Source organism: Sturnira hondurensis, unplaced genomic scaffold (genome assembly GCF_014824575.4).
Source record: "Sturnira hondurensis isolate 20B ecotype Veracruz unplaced genomic scaffold, ASM1482457v3 Scaffold0000880, whole genome shotgun sequence".
Lineage (NCBI taxonomy): Eukaryota > Metazoa > Chordata > Mammalia > Chiroptera > Phyllostomidae > Sturnira > Sturnira hondurensis.
The window spans coordinates 6,043,320-6,063,792 of record NW_028073511.1 but is presented as its reverse complement, the minus strand read 5'-3'; the positions used below and the strand labels follow the sequence as shown (position 1 = coordinate 6,063,792).

Genomic DNA, 20,473 nt, shown 5'->3' with positions numbered 1-20,473 from the left:
TTGTAAAAAAGTTTACCTTTCTTAAGGTCTGGTTGCAAACTGCTTGCTGGGCTTGACTGTAATTGGCTGTCATGAAAGTGTTAGTCTAGGGATTCCTTGTACAAATGTTAAATCATGTCTGTCTCGTTTATGTATGATCAATATTAGATGCTGGCTCCTACAATAAGGATTACATGTAATTAGTAACCTTTATTTTATGACTAGTTTATGTTATTTATACCTTTATTTTATGACTAGTTTGAGGGTTTATAAAAACAAATGACAAGTTCTCTGCTCATAATGATTTTTATTTTTCAAGGAATTGTATTCATTTTGTATTTTTTAAATAGTTTATTTGAATTTTAACTGCAACAGAGCCTTTGATAGCAAATCTTATACATGTATAAAGTAGAAGTCTTATGTTGTAACTTAGGTTGTTCACTATTAGATTTTATAAGCTCAGAATAGAGTGGGTTAACAGAAGCTGTATTTTTTGTTTATAATGAAAGCTTTGAAATAAATTGCAAAACGCTGTGTGTAGCAAGGAATAATGCACACAGACAGAGCATGTTAGTCGTCTCGATTTGCTAATTCCGATTCAGAAGAAAATTGGAAACATCTTTGGGAAACTATCTCCTTTTTTTCCCCTTTGGACATGTATGTCTAGAACTCATTTTCTTATTAGGATGATTATATATCATAGGCAGAGAATTTTATATTTATGAATAGAGCTTCCTGTTTTCATCAGATGGGAGTGATGCGGTATTTTTCAACAAAAATTATAAAGCAGAACAGACCAATTTTCTAGGCATTTTTTCCCATTTATCCAGACACTCTGAATTTGCATGTTAGACATCTTCTTAGTGTGATAGTAACTAGGAGTGGCGTGAAGTAAATGACTGGGAGGGCGGGCAGAGACGGTGAATTACCAAACATTATTTGGGGTAGATAATGGGGTAAGAGCCGGGAAACACTCAAGGAGAGTGTTAGAGCCAAAATATCCTTGTCTTGGACTTCTCAGCACAGTTTGTTATCTGCTTTTGGTTTATATATATAAAGATAAATGTACAGACAAGTTCAGTTTTTTCACAAAAAAATTGATTTGCCCAAAATACAAAAGGAGGACATGGGAATGATTTTAATTTTTATTATTCAAATGTCCAGAACTTTTCCATAACAAACTTATAGTGATAAAACACCAGAAATGTATTTTGGTGTTTCATTTTAAATATAGACTTTATCGTGTTTCATTGTGTATGTAAACATATTTTACTTTTCAGTATAACAACTTTTATTTAACATATAATTATTCCTGCAAAAGAGTTATTCTTTTTAATACGTAAGGTAGACTGTATCTAAAGGGGGGTTTTGTCTATATAATTGTGGAATTTCCAAACGTAGTTCCACATGCACATACAATAGCAGCAGAATCAGGCAATGGGAAAAATTTAGGTAGCTGCTGTAAATAAGAGCTTTTTTCGTTTAGATGAGTTTTCAGTGTTTGATGTCTTCCAACCCCGACTATTAGCTAAATATTTTCTCCCTTAAATTAAAAAAATAATTATGTGTATTTTGGCCCTCCAAATTGACTTTGTATGTATTTGCATAATTTTTAACACCGATGTGTCTTTTAACTGCTTGTTCTCTTCTTGTAGGTAACCCTCCTGCACATAAATTTTGAGTCAGGATAATCACTCTTACTCTGTAAGAGTTTAGAGTAGATATTGTTGAATATGCCCTTCCTGTTTTGTGTGGGACTCATCAAGGTCTAGCTGGAGTAAGATAGTGAAGTCATGTTCTTTAAAGTTTATATATTCATTATCCACACATTTGTTAATTGAAAATATATCTACTTTGGCCCAAATATTACTTTGTGGTTAAATTTAAAAACAACAGTGATAACTGCTACATATTTGATAATTGACAGTTTGTTTAATCAGAAATAGATTACCACATGTGATGAGAAATTGACTTAGAAAAGTCACTGCAAATAAAGCTCTTGATTATGATTTGTATGATGCATAAAATCAGAAATGGAAACTACAGGGTAGGGTTTTTCTGTTGTTCTTCAAAGACCCTCAAAACTTCATTTTAGGGAATTATGTTAGTATTTGCTATGTTGATGTAACAAGTTTAGGCCTGCTGTATAAATCATGTACTTTGATGCCAATGGAAGTGGAATACACCTTTGAACTTGAAATCAACTTCAAAAAGTAAAGATGCTATCTTGCCTCTCCATTACCTTGTATTTACTGAATTTGTCAACATTGGTCAAACATTTCATATTGTATGCTGTTAGACAGTATAACAATATAATAGTATTTTTAATGCTGCATTGTTATCTTTTGAATTTTATTTTCTGAACCGATGATCCTGTTTAGATGTAGTAGGTTTTATCAATATCAATATTGTGCTCATGTCTTTTTGTGTTTTTTGATAGTTTTAAACTTCTATTTGTGGCTTTTCTGTTTTCCTTTAATTGAAAACAACAGAGCCAAATGGTTTGATATAGGAATTTTATAAATTGTAGAAGTACTAATTTGGCTTAAAATGTTCTCACTGATTATGAAATTTTAGGAAGCTACTTTCTTAATTGATTGTTTCAGTTTAGTATATGACAATTTTTGGATATGATGGGCCTTATATTGATAATTTGAAAATTTTTATATTAGTTAGATATACACAATTTTATTAGTATTTTAAATTGTGATTACGAGAGATTAGATTAGTTTCACCTCCTTATTTAATGGGGTATATGTCCACAACTGCATGCACGTGTCTGTGGTTGTACGTGTACAGGGTATTTATTGTTTTGTGTTACTTTTCATAATGGGAGTATTTTTTCTGTTATTTTTTTCCTCCTTAGTTTGTTTATTTATGTAAAAACCCAAAGCACCACCATGCCCATTACTGCTTGAAAAACAAGCAGTAGATTATGTGAGATTATGTGGAAATGGGATGCTAAAGGAGAAAAATACTAAACTTCTCTCTCCATCTCAGACCTCCTTTCTCTTCCCCTTTTCTCTTTCCTCCTCTTCTCCTCTCCTCCTCTCCTCTTCTCCTCTCTTCTTCTCCTCTCCTCCTCTCCTCCAGGCATTTTCAGTTTCTCTTTCTCTGTTTTGATATTTCTGTAGCGTCTCAAAGTAGATTCTTAAGATTCTAGTAGGGGATATTGACATTCTCTCTGCTGAGCGAATACCTGGCAGGTTTGAAGCACCTAACATTCAAGGCAAATCAACAGTTGTTGTATTTAGACTGTTATGTGTACACCTCAATTGTTAGATGAAACTGACATCTGATTACAGCGATTTTCTTCCTTTGAACAATTTTTAATTTCTTCCTCTATGTTAATTTACTTTACCACATTGTTTCACATGACATTAGTACTTTAATTATGAGAATTTGTTTTTCTTTGTTTAATTGTTCTTCAAAGTGCAGAGTGATCCATACTTGTGTAACGTAGCTATATAACTAATTCATGTTTGTTATAATTATTAGAACAATTCATCTTCTAATGCTGTCATTTCTCTAAAAAGGCAAGAATTTGCAGAAAATATGGGAAACATGCTCATATGACAGCCGAGGATGTGGCTACACTAAAGCAGGAAACTGCTACCCACAATGCAATGTTACATATACGACCACTTAATAAAATTTATATCAAACATGCTACTGACAAAACCAAAGAAAAATAATATCCCTACCATACTAGTTAGTGTACTAAATATATCTAGGGAAAAGTGAAACTAATCTTTTTGGAACCTATGTATTTTATTTTAAGTATGTAATAAATGAAACTGGGGCATCATAGTACATTGGAGCTGTGTGGTAACTTTGTGCTGTGGGACTTGGTTTTAGGTAAAACTGTCTTAAAATGAAGACCTTTTTTGAATATTAACTTTCCAGGAAAAAGACACAAAAGTTAATTGAATTGTTTAATTAACAATTGAATTGTTAATTGAATTATTTAATTGTTTAATCTTTTTTAATTTAATTGTTTCAGTATTAAAGAGGCTTAGAGGACATTGTCATCTGGTAGGAAAAATAGGTTAAATTATGAGGCATTCATCATGATTATTTAAACTTTTTACCCAACCAGGTATATTTTTTCCATTTTTTTAAACTTGTCTTTTATTGCCAGACTTGAGGTGGAACTTGAATTGCCCACTGAGGCATATTTCTTTTCAAAGTAATTGTTTTTCTTGTTCTTTTTATTTATGTTAACCTATTTATGTTAACCTACCGATAGCTTACTTCTGTTCAACCCATGTTTTACTGTAGGAAGGGTCAGTCTAAAGCAAAAACTACTTTAATAATGTGGTTGAAAAAGATGACACAGCATATTCTAAAAAAAAATCAGATTTCAATATACTTAGGATTTCTGTTTATAAATCTTAATCTTCTATGCTTTTAGCTTTCAGACTATAGCAATTTTGAGGAAATTAGTATCTTAGTAAGTACTTTAGGTGAATTATGAACCTTTATAAGGGAGGTTTATAAGATGTAAGTAAGGGAACATAGAGAAGTTTTAAATTGATAAATAATGTATAGAGATTTTATCAGAGGAAGAATAGAGAAGACTATTAAATTAGTACTACTAAGATCCCGTCTTGGTATTCCAATATATAAATTATCACTGTGTCAGGCTTGGCATAGTATTTGTCATCTCGTCATTTGAAGATTAATATATTGTCTTTCTGTCTATATCTCTATTAAGAATGATTTGCTTAATTGTTTGAAGTATTTTTTCTTTAGAGACTGCTTATCAATAACAGCTGTAGCACTGTGGCTTTTCTCCACGGGCTCATGGTGGTCTTTGGAACAACGTCCTTCAACTTTGACAGGTGAGACAGAGGCTCTCCAGTGCCACTACTCTTGGATGATCTTGCTGTGGTTGGAGAGAGTGCATCTTGCCAAAATATATGGGTGAGACCACACACACAGCCTTTAAAATAGTTATTGTAGGCTTATTTTTAGGGATACATGTCTTGACAGTTCTTTTATTTGAATGCCAATTTCATTGCTGTGTGTAAGTTTTTTATTGGTTTCAGTAAAGGCGATTGCAGATTTAGGTCTCTATTTGTTAAAGCCTTGTGTATAATTTACACTAGAAAAACTCTGAATTCAGACATAATTAACAATATAGAAAATATATTGAAAATGAATCACTAGAATACTGATCTCTTTGTTTTTATAAATTTGACAGTATTCCCTTTGGAAATCTCAATTTCCCAGACAGTTTAGTAGTCAAAAATTGCTCCAATTTGAACTTTAAGATCAAATAAATTAGGAGCAAATGTTAAAATATTCATATTACTTCAATTACATTAATAGTAAAAAATTTGTGGTTCTTGTTATTCAGAAGTACCTTTTTTATAATATTGATATAATAAAGTATTGTTCAAAATGTAAGTTTTACACTTCAGCAAAAGCTTGAAAGCATTGGAACAAATGGCCAGAGAAGTCAATTTCTTAATGCATAATCATAATTTGCAAGCCACCTAACCTTTTTATGGGATGATTAAAACTTTATTCAACTTAGTGAACTCTAAAATTGACTATGTTTAAAAAAAGTATGTTTAGTTTTCTAAAACTGGCTTTTTCAGTGACCAGTAAAGAGCTCTTTAGATTTTTATAAATACATTTGTATAATTATTTATGATTCCTAAGTTATTAGTGATAACAGTATTAAAGCTTAACTTCCTGAACCCTGGCATGTAATTAGTTATGAGACTTTTCACATGATGTTCACTGAATGTTGGTTAGTTCCATATTTATAGAGAAGTATAACCATCTAAGATAAGATTATAGTTTTATTCTAGATATTTTCATAGGGAAAACAGAAACTACTGAGGTAATTGGAAATTCATTTTTTTCTCTCACTATTATAGTAATACTCTTCCATTGCTGAATGGTTCTAGCAGGAGAGTGCTGGGGAAATTGTCTTCCTAAAGCTTCTTCAGAGAACAGGTTGAGGCAAGAAGAGAGAACATAGTATATGCAAAAAGATTATTTAAAGAAAAATGTGGCTCTTTCCTCTCAGAAATTGGTCATGTATGTGAACCTTGATTGGATGCTAGATTTTAAAAGTTTTATAAGTCACTTTTAGGACACTTGAGGAAACTGGCTATCACTGATACTCTGGTGTATTAACCAAGTATAACTAAGTATTACCTGAGTAAATACTACTATATATATATATATATATATATATATATATAATAGGAAAATATCTGTATTAAAAAAGGTTAATGATGAATTATTTTCATGATTAGTACCACGATTAAACAAATAACATACATAAAACAAGTGTGGCAAAGATTAACATTTGGCAAATCCAGGTAAAGGGTATACAGACATTCGTTTTACTGATTTTCACCTTAAACAATTAATTCTGAAAGGTGAAGCATTTTATGAAAGAGGTGTATAGATATTTGATTTGAAATTGAAATCTGTTGGAGAAAATTAATTTATTTGCATAGTTTAAAAAAATAAGTGAATATGAACAGCCTGAATAATACATAGCAATTTTAGATTTTATCATATAGTTTTATTTTTTTACATTTAAGTTCTGTACACTGTAAGACAGCTAAATTTTTACAAAATGTATATATGGCAAATATAAATTGGAAATAGTAAAAGATTTTTGAAAAAACCCAACTTTTGAAATTTTACACTTTTGTTACAGTAACGTAGGTCTAGACCAAGAAATTAGATATTTCTAGAGGGTCAGAACAGTCATGTTATTACTTGTCATTTGTTTCTACTTCACTGGGTGCTTTTGAAATAGAGGGCGGGGCAAAAGTAGGCTTACAGTTCATGTGGAAAATAATACATTAACAAATAAATAAAAGAATAAATTGTTTTGTATACTCACAACTGTAAACCTACTTTTGCCTCACCCTGTATATAAAAATATCTTTAAAAGTTTATTCACGTTAAAGGCATACTATTGAATTGTGCTACTGCTACTAAATTGTTTATATACTATTCCATTCAATTGTAATCTTTCAGGAAATGTTTTAATAAACCAAAGCCTTATTATCTCTCTATGCAAATTATTAATTCTGTATTTGTATTATACTAGTTAATATCCTGTGGGGATCTATTCATTTTTCCTGTAGAGGGCCAAATAGTAAATCTTTTTTGGTTTTGTGGGAAATAGGGCCTCCATTCAGGACTCAATTCTGCCATTACAGTCTGGAAGCAGACTGTGAGTAAAGTAGACAGTGAGTGAGTGGGTGTGGCTGTGTTCCAGTAAAACTTTCCGAACAGGCAGCTGGCCTGCGGTAGTTTGCCCACTCTTGCCACCCGTACCTCATAGAAATTAGTGGCCCAGTGGATATCTTCTTTTATGGAAAAGGTAACAATAGTTTGGAAAGTGATCAAACTTTTAATTACATATTATAATGGAATTTTTTAAGTAGTTATAAAACCTGTTTTTTCTACTATGTGAAAGATAACATCTATGGTGCTTCATAACTGTTGAATTACATGGTGTGATTTCATCTTGATCACATAATTATTAAATATTGTGAATAGTTTTATAAGCAACCCTATAATTCTTTTAGGGGTAAGGTTGTAATACAAATAAATAATTATGACTATAGCATCTCTCCAAATATAAATCTCAGTATTTATCTAGTTTGTTATTATCAATCAATATGTTAAGATTTCTTATACTTTTTATTCAAAAATGTTTTTTTTTTCAAAATAGACTGGGTTTAATGCCTGAGCATAAAATATTTAATAGTGACTGTGATGAACTATTTCCCCTCTTTTTCATTTATATTTGAATTTAAATTTGAGTAGAAAAGAAATTATTTTTAGTACTGCTTAATTTTCAGAACATTCATTGTACTCATCATTGGGTTCACCTACATTGGTTAGACTTAGTGTTTGTTGGATGATGGTGTGGTTTCATCAGCTGAGCAAGAAATTAACCATTTTTTCTATTGGTAAAGAGCAAATGAACCCATATCCTGATCTAAATTTGAGTTCTGTACTATATTAATACTTAAGGTTTTAAATGAACTATGTATAAATGAGATGGCTTTAAGCAAAAGTTTACAGTTCATATCACTGAACACCTTATTTTATCTCTGGTCATTTTAAGCAATTCCAGTTATTATGCACATAGCTAAGGATCAGTTGAAAAATTATTATGTATAACTCTCATAATTTCATTGCAAAAAGCACTCTTTCTCCATTGTTTCTCTCCTAGAAGGTCTGTTCATTGCCTGTTTGCCTTCATTTATGAGAAAGTTATAACTTGATTGTTTTTACAACTCTTCCCTTTATTTATTTATTTATTTTTAATATATTTTATTGATTATACCATTACAGTTCTATTCCCCCCTTCATTCCCCTCCACCCACACACTCCCTCCCCCACCATTCTCCCCCTCTTAGTTTATAACAACATGTCTCAAGTTCTTTAGATTCTATATTTCCCCTACTTTTCTTGCCCTCGTTCCTTTCTATTTTCTACCTACTGTCTATGCTATTTTCTGTACCTTCTCCCCCCTTCTCCTCCTCCCACTCCCCTGTTGCTAACCCTCCATGTGTTCTTCATTTCTATGGTTCCACTCCTGATCTAGCTGTCCTCTTGGTTTGCTTTTGTTTTAGGTGTGGTTGTTAATAACTGTGTGTTTGCTGTCCTTTCACTGTTCATATTTTTCATCTTCTTTTTCTTATATAAGTCCCTTTAGCATTTCATATAATAAGGGCTTGGTGATGATGAACTCCTTGAACTTGACCTTATCTGAGAAGCACTTTATCTGTCCTTCCATTCTAAATGAAAGTTTTGCTGGATAAAGCAATCTTGGCTGTAGGTCTTTGGATTTCATGACTTGGAATACTTCTTTCCAGCCCCTTCTTGCCTGTAAGGTCTCTTTTGAGAAATCCGCTGACAGTCTGATGGGTACTCCTTTGTAGGTGACTGTCCCCTTATCCCTTGCTGCTTCTAGGATTCTCTCCTTCATTTTAGTCTTGGCTAATGTAATTATGATGTGCCTTGGTGTGTTCCTTCTTGGGTCCAACTTCTTTGGGACTCTCTGAGCTTCCTGGATTTCCTGGAAGTCTATTTCCTTTGCCAGACTGGGGAAGTTCTCCTTTATTATTTGTTCAAATACGTTTTCCACTCGTGGCTGTTTCTTTCCCCCTTCTGGTACCCCTATAATCCGGATGTTGGAACGTTTAAAGATGTCCTGGAGGTTCCTAAGCCTCTCCTCATTTTTTTGAATTCTCGTTTCTTCATTCCTTTCTGGTTGGATGTTTTGTTCTTCCTTCTGGTCTATTCCATTGATTTGAGTCCCAGTTTCCTTTCCATCGCTATTAGTTTCCTGGACAGCTCCCTTCATTTCAATTAGTTTAGCCTTCATATGTTCCTCTAATTTGTGACTATAATCAACCAGTTCTGTGAGCATCCTGATAAATAGTGTCTTAAATTGTGCTTCTGAGAGGCTGGCAATTTCTCGGTCGCTGAGAGTTATTAGCTCTGGGACTTTGAGTTCTTCTTGCGCCATCCTTTGGTCTGTTCGTGCCTGTTCCATAGCAGGATCGGAGCCCTAAGGTGTTCACTAGAGCAGGGCAACTCAGTCTTTGGGTTGTGATGTTGTATGTGGGGGCGGGGTCAAAGAGGAACAATGGCGTCCTGTCTGCTGCCTCCTGCTGTGGCCCCCCACAGGTGCCGCAGCTGCCACTGTCACTGGGCCCACGCGTTTCATCCCACTGCATGCGAGTGTGCCACCGCCGTCAGCCCTCGCCCCCTGGGGGCTGCGTGGTCCATCTCACTGTGCGCGAATGTGCGACCACAGTCAGTCTGCCCCACACCCCGACTGGTTCTGGGCCACTTGCGCGCCTAGGTTGGGAGATCTTTCCTGCCCGACCCTGCTCCGCTGCTGACTCCGCCCCTCTTCCCATCCCTGTTGAACGGTTAGATGTAGTCGGACTTCCGTATAATTCAATTTTCTGTCCTTTGGCTGTGTCTTTCTTCTCCAAACCTTTGTTGTATTCAGACTTGGTTGTGGGAGAAGGCACAGTGTTTCCACCTATGCCTCCATCTTAGTGGAAGTACTCTTCCCTTTATTTAATATTTAGTTATAAACAGACACATAAATCATGGTAAGTGAGAAGGATAGCCTGCTTGGGAAGGCAACACAGAAAAAACTAATACAATCATATGTCTGTACTTGAGGGCTTCAGAACTCGGGGAACTCTGTGCTTGACTCTTTTAGATAAGAAAATGGTTCAGCACTTAGTGTCCCTCTCTTACAATGAAACAGAGGGGGATGCATCAGTCTCATGGTAGCTTGTGAACAGTTTGGTACTCCTGGGTTTCGGCACTCCTCACAAGGTTTGGAATGAATAAATGGTGAGTACTAAGGTACCACTGTATACAGAAATTCAAAAAGCATCATTCAGCATCATTTAATGTAAGTTAAGCCTGTCCTATCTACCTTCATAGATTTTCAAGAATACCAATTGTGTTGTAACAATTTCATAAATTAGTTCACAGGAGGATTATTATATTAAACATACTTTGCTTGAAAAGATAAGGAAATATTAATATTTATATAGGAAATATTTTCATCCAAAATCCATTAAGTTTTGGCATTTAAAATTATAATGCTCATTTAGTAGGAAAAATAACCTTTGAGTAAGAGAATCTGGCCCAAAAATTAATGGTTAAATACAGACTATTTATTATACTTTGCTATTTCTTTGTATTGTTTAAATCTCTAGGACTATGTTGTCCTTTGTATTGATCAGTCCATTTTTTAAAAAATTAAGAATTCTAAAGATTGCATATTTCTGAAAGAACTTAAACATTGTCAATATAGTTGATATGTATCAGAATTGTTATGCAATATTTTACTGCATGAAATAACAAAATTTAATACTGAAAATGTAAAAAAAAGCCCTGCTTTTAAAAGGTCATCAGGTTTTATCTTTTGAGCAGTTTGTTTAATGTTATAGAAAAATCGAGCAGAAAGTACAGAGAGTTCCATTATAACCCCAGCCCTCAGTTTCCCTGTTGCTAACATCTTTCATTGGTGCCCTTTATTATAATTGATGATCTAATGGTGATACATTTTTGTTAACTAAAATAAGTAGTTTACATTGAGAATCATTCTTCATTTTGTGCAGTTTGTAGGTTGTATTAAATGAATAATTTTATATATCTACTATTGTAGATTCATACAGAATAGCTTTTTCTAAAAATCCCTGTAAGATTTTGTTTAATTAAACATAACATAAAATTTAGTATCTTAAATGTTTTTAGCAACCAGTCTTTTTCCCTGTATATAGACTTGTATTTTTCAGAATGTCATATGGTTGGAATTGTAAAATGTAGCCTTTTCAGCCTGGATTCTTTTTTTTTTTTAATTTTAATTTTTATTTAATTCTTGTTCAAGTACAGTTTTCTGTCTTATATTCCCAGCCCTGCCTCGCCCCCCACAGTGCTCCTGACCTCCCTCCCATTTCCACCCCCCACCTTAGTTATTGTCCATGTTTCCTTTATACTTGTTCATGTGAGTCCATCCCCTTTCCCTCTATGATTCTCTCCCCTCTGTCCGCTGGACCCTGTCAGCCTGTTCCAGATTTGAGGGGCATTGGGCATATTGTGGTTGCGTGTTTGTTTTGTTGTTTAGATTCCTGTTAACGGTGATATCCTGTGGTATTTGTCTTTCACCACCTGGCTTATTTCGCTCAGCATAATGCTTTCCAGTTCCATCCATGATGTTGCAAAGGGTAGGAGTTCCTTCTTCCTTTCTGCAGCGTAGAATTCCATTGTGTAAATGTACCATAGCTTTTTGATCCAGTCATTTACCGATGGGCATCTAGGTTGCTTCCAACTCTTGGCTATTGTAAATTGTGCTGCTATGAACATCGGGGTGCATAGGTTCTTTTGAATTAGTGTTTCATGGTTCTGAGGATATACTCCTAATAGTGGAATTGCTGGGTCAAAAGGCACGTTCATTTTTAGTTTTCTTAGAAAATTCCATACTGTTTTCCATATCAGACCAGATTCTTTTCTTAGCAGTATTCACTGAAGGCTTCTCTTCCTTTTTTAGTTGCTTAATAGCTAATTTCTTTTTTACTGCTAAATAATATTTCATTGTATGGATATCTGACAGTTTATTTATATGTTCACCTGTTGAAGGACATCTCAAATGCTTCTAGTTTCAGGCAATAAAGCTGCATAAAGCTGTTACACATATAGGTGCAGGTTTTTGTGTAGACGTAAGTTTTTCAACTCATTTGAGTAAATACTTGGGAGCACTAACTAGATAATTTGGTGAAACTACATTTAACTTTGTAAGAAACTGCTCAAGTATTGTCCAAAGTGGCTGTATCATTTTGCATTTGTATCAGTAATGAATGAAAACTCTTGTTGTTCCACATTGTTGTCAGCATTTGTTTTTCTCAGTGTTTTGGATTTCAGGCAATAATAGGTGTATAGTGGCACCTTATTGTTTTAATGTGCAATTCCTTAGTGATATATGCTGTTGAGCATCTTTTCTTATGCTTATTTTTCATCTGTATATTTTTGGGGGAGGTGTTTGTTCAGATCTTTCACCCTGTTTTTAATTTTTTTGTTTCATTTATTTTAAAATACCATATTTTGTTTCTACATTCTTTTGTTGATGGATACGTCCCCCCTCCCCCACCTTTTGGCTATTGTGAATAATGCTGTAGTTAAACATGGGTGTGTAAGTATCTGTTTGAGTCCCTGTTTACAGTTTTTTTGAGTATATACGAAGGAGTGGAATTGCTGAGTCATATAGTAATTCTGTTTGCAAATATTTTCTCCCAATCTGTCATTTGTCTTTTTATTCTCTTAATAGTATCTTTCTCACAGTGAATGTTTTTAAATTTTAATGAAGTCCAAATTACTAGTTTTTTCTCTCATGAAAGGTACTTTTGGTATTTTATCTAAAAACTCTTTTGAAACCCAAGGTCATTTAGATTTACTCCTCTATTCTCTTCTAGAAATATCAATTTTGAATTTTATATTTAGCTTTATGATCTATTTTGAGTTCATTTTTGTGAAAGATGTAAGGTCAATGTGTACAGTCATTTCTTTTATATTCAGATGTTCATTTATTTCAGCACCATTTATGGAAAATACTATCCATTGGATTACCTCATTCCCTTGACAAAGATCAGTTGACTATATTGTGTGGGTCTGTTTATGGGCTCTCTGTACTATTCCATTGCTTTAGGTGTCTGTTCTTTTGCGAATGTCACACTGTCTTGGTAATTGTAGCTTTATTATGTTACAATAATATATCGGCTTTTTGATATTCACAAAGTAATTTGCTGAGAATTTTATTGGTATTACATTGAGTCTGTAGTTCCATTTGGAGAAAATNATTTATTTCAGCACCATTTATGGAAAATACTATCCATTGGATTACCTCATTCCCTTGACAAAGATCAGTTGACTATATTGTGTGGGTCTGTTTATGGGCTCTCTGTACTATTCCATTGCTTTAGGTGTCTGTTCTTTTGCGAATGTCACACTGTCTTGATAATTGTAGCTTTATTATGTTACAATAATATATCGGCTTGTTGATATTCACAAAGTAATTTGCTGAGAATTTTATTGGGATTACATTGAGTCTGTAGTTCCATTTGGAGAAAATAGATAGCTTAATATTATTAATCTTCCAGTCAGTGAACACAGGGTATCTTTTTATTCATCTACATCTTTTTTGATCTGTTTTATCAGAGTTTTGCAGTTTATCTCAGATAGATCTTCTACATATTTTAATAGGTTAATACTTGAATATTCATTTTTATTGTACCAATGTAAATATTTTTTAAATTAAAATTCCAATTATTGTATGTTAGTATAAAGGAAAGTAACCTTGTATTATTTAACCTTAATATTAATTGCCTATTATTTTGGGGAGATCTTTTGTTGATCCTTTGTGATTTTCAACAGAGACAATCATGTCATCTGTGAACAAATACAGTTTTGTTTTTTCTTTTCCAGTCTTTATACCATTTATTTCCTTTGCTTTAGTTATTTATTGCATTAGCCAGAACTTCCCATATGATGTTGCATAGGAGTAGTGAAAAAAATATCCTAGTCTTTTACTGATTTTAGGCAAGGAAGCATATAGTTCTCTCCATTGGGTATGACGTTTGCTTAACATTTTTTGCCAATGCTCTGTGTCAAGTTGAGGATGTTCCCTTCTATTTCTGATTTGCTGAGATTTTTTATCATGAGTCAGTTGGATTTTTTTAGATGCTTTTTTTTTAATTGATAGGAATACCTGGTCTTCTTAGCTTGTTGATGTGGTGGATTTTATCAGTTGATTTTCAGTGTTGAACCAGCCTTGTATAACTGGACTAAATCCCACTTAGTTGTGGTGTATAATTATTTTTATACATTATTGGATTTGATTAGCAAATCAGAAAGTATCAGCAAATACTTTGTGGAGGATTTTTTGCATCTGTGTTCATGGAAGACATTGTTTTGTATTTTTTCTTAACTTAGAATGTTTTTGTCTGCTTTTCGTGTTAGGTAATGCTGTCCCTGTAGAACGAGTTAGGAAGCGTTTCTTCTAGGTGAGATTGTAGAGAATTTCTTCCTTACATGTTTTCTGGAATTCACCAGTGGAACCATCTAGATCTAGTGCTTCCTGTTTTAGAAGTTATTAATTACTTAGTTATTAATAAGTTATTAAAAATTGGTAGGGGCCTATTAAGATTATCCATTTCTCCTTGTGTGAGTTTTGGTAGTTTGTGTCTTTCAGGGAACTGCTTCATTTTATCTAGGTTCATAATACTCATTTATTATCCTTTTAAATGTCCAAGAGCTAAGTAGTGATTTCCTCTTGATAGGGGAACTTAAGAGTTAAAGATTTTAACGCTATCCTTGATTGGCTTAAGTGATTAATACCTGTGGAAAGCTGTTATTCCAGGAACTGGAATGCATGACCTAGACGAGCAGTTCAAGCTTTGTACCTAAACCCTGGTGTTCCATGGAAGGAATTTCTGTGACTCAGATAAAGAATTGTTGATTGTCGGATAAAGATATGCTAGGATTGCTGGAGGGTCGAAACTCTTATCCAATCCCTTTCCTACACTTTCCCTCTCCCTGTAAAAAGGTTGGCTTTAGAAGACTTGTTGAGATTGTTTTTGAGGGCACATAACCTGCTGTCTTCTCAGATCGCCAGCATCTGAATGAAGCGCCCATAAAGATTCTATCCTTGTCTCTGCTTATTGGTTCTGGTGGTGATGACAGGCAGTGCAAGTTCTGGCTTTTCTGTTTTTACTCTTATTGCTCATGTTAGTAATTTGTGTCTTCTTGTTTTTTTAATACTTGGCTAGAGGTTTATAAATTTATTTTTCTCAAAAAACCAGCTTTTGGTTTCATTAACATTTTCTATTGATTTCCTGTTTTCTATTTCTTTGATTTGTGTTCTAAATTTTACATCTTCTATTTACTTTGGGTTTAATTTGTTCTTTTTCTGTTTTCCTAAGGCGGAAGCTTAGGTTATTGACTTTGAATATTCTTTTTAAATATATGCATATAATACTATAAATCTCTCTAAACACTTCCTGCATATGCAAATTTTAATGAGTTATATTTTTTCTTTCATTTAGTTTGAAATTTTGTTTAACTTGTAAATTTTTTTTCAATCACTTGTTGCTTGATAAGTTGGATCCGTATGGTTAACCAAAAGCCAAAAAAATGTTCAGGTTGTAATAAAAAATAAAAACCATTTATTTGAGCAGGAAAAAGGGGTGTGGGGAGTTATAATCCAGGACACACAGATTCAGGTAGCAACCCAAATTCTATTCAGGAGAGAACAAAGAAAGGCAGGGTTTCTAAAAGCAAAAACACAGGTACAGTTCTCATTTAGGTTCTCTTTATGCAAATAAAGTGTGCTGGTTAGGTTTGTAGGGCTTGTCTCCTTTCAAGGCCAGGAATAATATGATCTGGTTGCCATGGTCAGGAGGAAGTAAAGACCATATATGTCCATGTAGCAGTCCTTGATGCAAGATGTTTATGTTTTGGCCTTAAACTGAGTTTAGCAGCAGGTCAGCAACTTAGTAGCTGTTCTGAGACTGGGACATGAAATGTGCATAGGCCCTAATTTTTCAGTGTTCTGGCTTGGCTTCATTTTAAGTGACGCTCTTAGCAATTCTTGTTCCCATTTTATTATCTCCATTATCAATAGCTACCATATTTGCAGCTTCATAACTTTTGTGTATTAATGTCCTTGTTCTTCATTTTTCAGTTTCCACTGTTTTATGACTTTTTTGGGTTTAATTGAACATTTTCTTTTTTCCCCTTTCTATGTCAATTTTACTGTTTTTCCTTTCTAAAAAAATGGTTATTGTGGAGTTTGGAATATGCACTTAAAACTCATTCAAGTCCACTTTACAGTATCCTTATATGGCTTCACTGGTAGTGCAAGTATCTTATAAAAGAGTACACCCTTCTTATAGCATTGCTGACATTCATTTCCCTTATTTCTAAGTTATAATCACTGAATACATCATTGCTATTATTATTTTGAGCAAACTGTTATCTATTAGATCAGTGAAGAATAAATAAAATAGAAAATTTTATTTTATTTTTACTCTTTGTCTAATGCTGTTTCTTTATACAGGGTCAAGCAGAAGTAATGCCTGCTTGAGTGTGCTTGATAGGGTAGTAATACAGATATAATAATGTGTAGTTTTTTTTAATTTTAATTTTAATTTTATTTATTTATCTTAGAGGGGAAGGGAAAGAGAGAGAGAGAGAGAGAGAGAGAGAGAAAGAGAAATATCAATGTATGGTTGCCTCTCGTGCGTCCCCTGCTGGGAACCGGGAACTGGGAACTGGCCTGCAACCCAGGCATGTGTCCTGACTGGGAATCGAACCGCGATCGTGTGGTTTGCAGGCCCGTGCTCAATCCACTGAGCTACACCAGCCAGGGCAATAATGTGTAGTTTTAATTTGAACATTTCACCTAAAATGTAATATAATGTTCTCGAGAGTGGTATTGTTATGTTACAGAATTATATGCTTAAGATTTTGTAATAAAAGGGTTTTTTTAAGATTTTATTTATTTATCTTTAGAGGGGAAAGGAAGGAGAGAGGGAGAGAAATATCAATGTATGGTTGTCTTCCATGAGTCCTCTGCTGGGAACTGGCCTGCAACCCAGGCATGTGCCCTGACTGGGGAGCGAACCGTGATACTCTGGTTCGCAGGCCTGCGCTCAATCTACTGAGCTACACCAGCCAGGGCAGATTTTGTAATAAAAGGTTTTGTAATAAAAAAGGGGCATTATTTGTGCTGGACCCTGTATATATATCTATATTTCTGACTTATATAATTTTCTTTGTCTTTGAAAAATTTCTTCTAACTTTTCTTGCAAGGCCTGTTTACTGGTAATGAATTTCCTGAGGGTTTTTTGTTTTTCTTTTTTTTTTTTAATGAGAAAGTCTTTATTTCTCCTTCACTTTTGAAGAGCTGTTTTGCTGGACACAATTCTATGTTTGTGTTCTTTTTTCCTTCAGTACTTTACTTTTTTACTTACTGACTTTAGAGAGAGAGAGAGATGTTGTCCACTTAATCATACATTCATTGGTTGCTTATTGTATGTGCCCTGACCAGAGATAGAACCTGCAACCTCAGCATATTGGGAGACAGTGCTCTAAAGAACTGAAATATGCAGCCAGGGCCTCTTTAAAGACTTTAAATATTTCGTTTGTCTATTTTTTTCTTGCATAGTTTCTGAATGTAATTCTTTAACCTCTATAGGCAAAGTGTATTTTTCCCCCGGCTTCTTTCAAGATTTTCTATTTGTCTTTGATTTTCTACAGTTTGGTAATTATGTCTAGGTGTCGGTGTTTTGGTACTTATTCTGTTTCATATTCTTTGAGCTTTCTTGATCTGTGGTTTGGTGTTTGTCAGTTTTGGAAAATTCCCAGCCATTATTACTTCAAATAAACCTTTTTTTTTCTTTCCTTCTTTCTTCCCTGTTTAGTATGTCCATTACACATATGTTACTTTTGGGTAATTTTTCCATAGTTCTTGATTTTTTTGCCCTTTTCATAATTTTTGTTCCTTTTTAATTCTGAAGATTAGTTATCATGTCTTCAGTCTTGGTGACTCTTTTCGCTACCTTTTCAGTCTACTCATGAGCCAAAAGAAAACGTTCTTTGTTTCTTTTACAGTGGTTTGACTTTTTTAGCATTTCTTTAATCATTTAGCATTTCTTTAGCATTTTTTAATCATTTCTTTAGATTGTTTTTTAGCATTTTCATCTTTTTTGCTTACATTACCCATCTGTTTTGACATGTTGTTCACTTGTTTCATTAGTGCCCTTAGCATACTGATCAGTTATTTTAAACTCCAGTCTGATAATTTCCAAATCTCTGCCGTATCTGAATGTGATTCTGCTGTTGCTTTCTCTCTTCAGACTGCTGTTTTCCCTGATTAGCATGCCTTTTAATTTTCTGTTGAAAGTCATATATGATGTATCTGGTAAGGGAAACAGGTAGATAGGCCTTCAGTGTGAGGTTTTTATATTTATTTGTCTAGGAATTAGGCTGGGTTTACTGTTACTGTATCCATGGTATCAGAGACTAAAATTTCCTGTGTCCTTGTTTTTGTTTCTCCTGGTGTCTTTGGGTTTCCTTTGAGACTCCCTACACAGGGCCTGAGGCTTGTGAGTCTTTCAGGTGTAATTTGTTATTTATACAAGAAGCTAATTGATGTGGTGGTAGGGGTGGGAGAAGGGAGAGTATTCTATAATCCTATGATTAGTTTTTAGTCTTTTAGTGAGCCTGTATCTGTGTCTATTACTTTTATAAGTGCTTATTTCTCCTCACATTGAGTTGGATGGGAAAGGTTGTGGGGGACGGCTTAGAAATTGAGTATTTCTCTTTCCTTATATGAGAGGTTAGATGAGGCTGGAGTTTGGGTGTATTTTACTTCTCTCTTGCCAAAGACTAATCTGTGCTGGAGTTGAATGTTTCACCTTCTCCTGGGCAGTTAGTCTTTGGTGTAATGTGAGTTGGTTTGGCCCTGTGCGTAGTTTCCCCTAAGGGCTATTTTTTATTCTGCAGAACAGTACTCTTAGGTGGTTCCCAAATGCCTGCTTTTGCCACTCTCTATTCTGGAGAGGCTTTTTCCCTGGTATTCACCATGAAAACCTGGTGGTGCTCTGAAAGGTAAAACACAGAATGTTGGGGGGAAAGCAGCTGAGCTGCCTTGAGCTTCCATCTGCCTTGCTAGTCCATGCTTGGTCTCCAGCAATTAGTGAGTGACTTACCTTCTTAAGTGTTGCTAGTATGTTTCAGCCACGACGGGTTCTGCTTCTGGTAAGCTGTTACTCTTTGTCTCCTTCATTGTTTATTACAGTGGTTTGCCCCATGACCCCAATTCTCTGGTGGATCTAAGGAGAGTAGCTGATTTTCAGTTTAGCTTTTTATTGTCTTGAGGAAGGGAGTGACACTTTCCAAATTCTTTATACGTGATACTAGAAATCAGAAATCAGAACCTTTCTTTACAACAATTTTTATTTATAGCAGTGTCTTAACTCATGGAATTTAGAAGTTTCGATATCAGTTACTCGTTTATTCATACTATAAGCATTTAGTAAATGATACTTATTTGTTAGGCTCTATGTTAGTACTTGGACTGCAGAGTTGAATAAGGCATAGTTCACAAGTTTAATGAATTTATATTGAAGAAACTATTTGGAGCACACAAATCAATGAATTAAATACTGTTTAATAAATAGTACATAGATATATGAACAATGATACTAGGTAGTGGTAGAAAAGGGTAATTTCAGTCAGAATTAGGGGTTCAGTGAAAGTTACACAGGTGTGAAGGTAGCTGAGTTTGAAGTACTGTTAGGAGTTGACTCATCACCTACATGTGTAAAGAGCAAGAGGAGGATTTGAATGATAGGTCTGTTTTTAGCTTTTAAAAGACTTGGATAAGAAAGAATTGTAAACGTTGTGATAAATCAAGGAGTAGACTAACTGAAATCTGTAGTATTAAGCTTTTGGTTACCCCTTTTATATTTAAAAGATAGATTCTTGATATAATTTCTGTGTAAGAAAAGAAGTTGGGGATATGTTCCATTTACAGTAGCTGTTTATTAGCGAAAGGGCCACTTTCACTGGAACTTGCCATTATTGTGCTTTGCTGAAAATTATGTTCATATAGTAATTTAAAAAATGACAAAATGATAGAATATGTAAAGAACATAAAAACACTCAATTTTTTTCCCTAGATGTAAAAATATTAGGTCAGCACTTTTTGTCTTTCTGTATGTATTTGAGATGTATATATTTGTACATATGTACGTAATTTTGTTATTTAAATTTTTGATTAATATATCTGTTTTCTAAATATATAAAAGTATCCATAACATTTTTAGAGATTGTATAGTACTCTTCCCGGTGGGTATTATAGCACTTTGGTGGTTGAACTTAATTATTTCTCTATTTTTGGTAATGT

General features: G+C 34.0%; 1 protein-coding gene across 7 annotated transcripts in view; it reads left to right on the top strand.

Annotated features, from left to right (window-relative positions):
* Positions 1-20,473, top strand: part of SUPT3H (SPT3 homolog, SAGA and STAGA complex component) — a 482,255-nt gene that overhangs the window by 48,663 nt on the left and 413,119 nt on the right. The window contains exon 2 of one of the 7 annotated variants that reach the window (XM_037054124.1): positions 4,736-4,823. The exons of the other annotated variants lie outside the window; for them this stretch is intronic. Within the exon in view, the coding sequence (XP_036910019.1) occupies positions 4,786-4,823 (38 nt within the window). The 5' untranslated portion in view covers positions 4,736-4,785. The remainder of the gene's footprint in view (positions 1-4,735; positions 4,824-20,473) is intronic. 7 annotated transcript variants of the gene reach the window in all.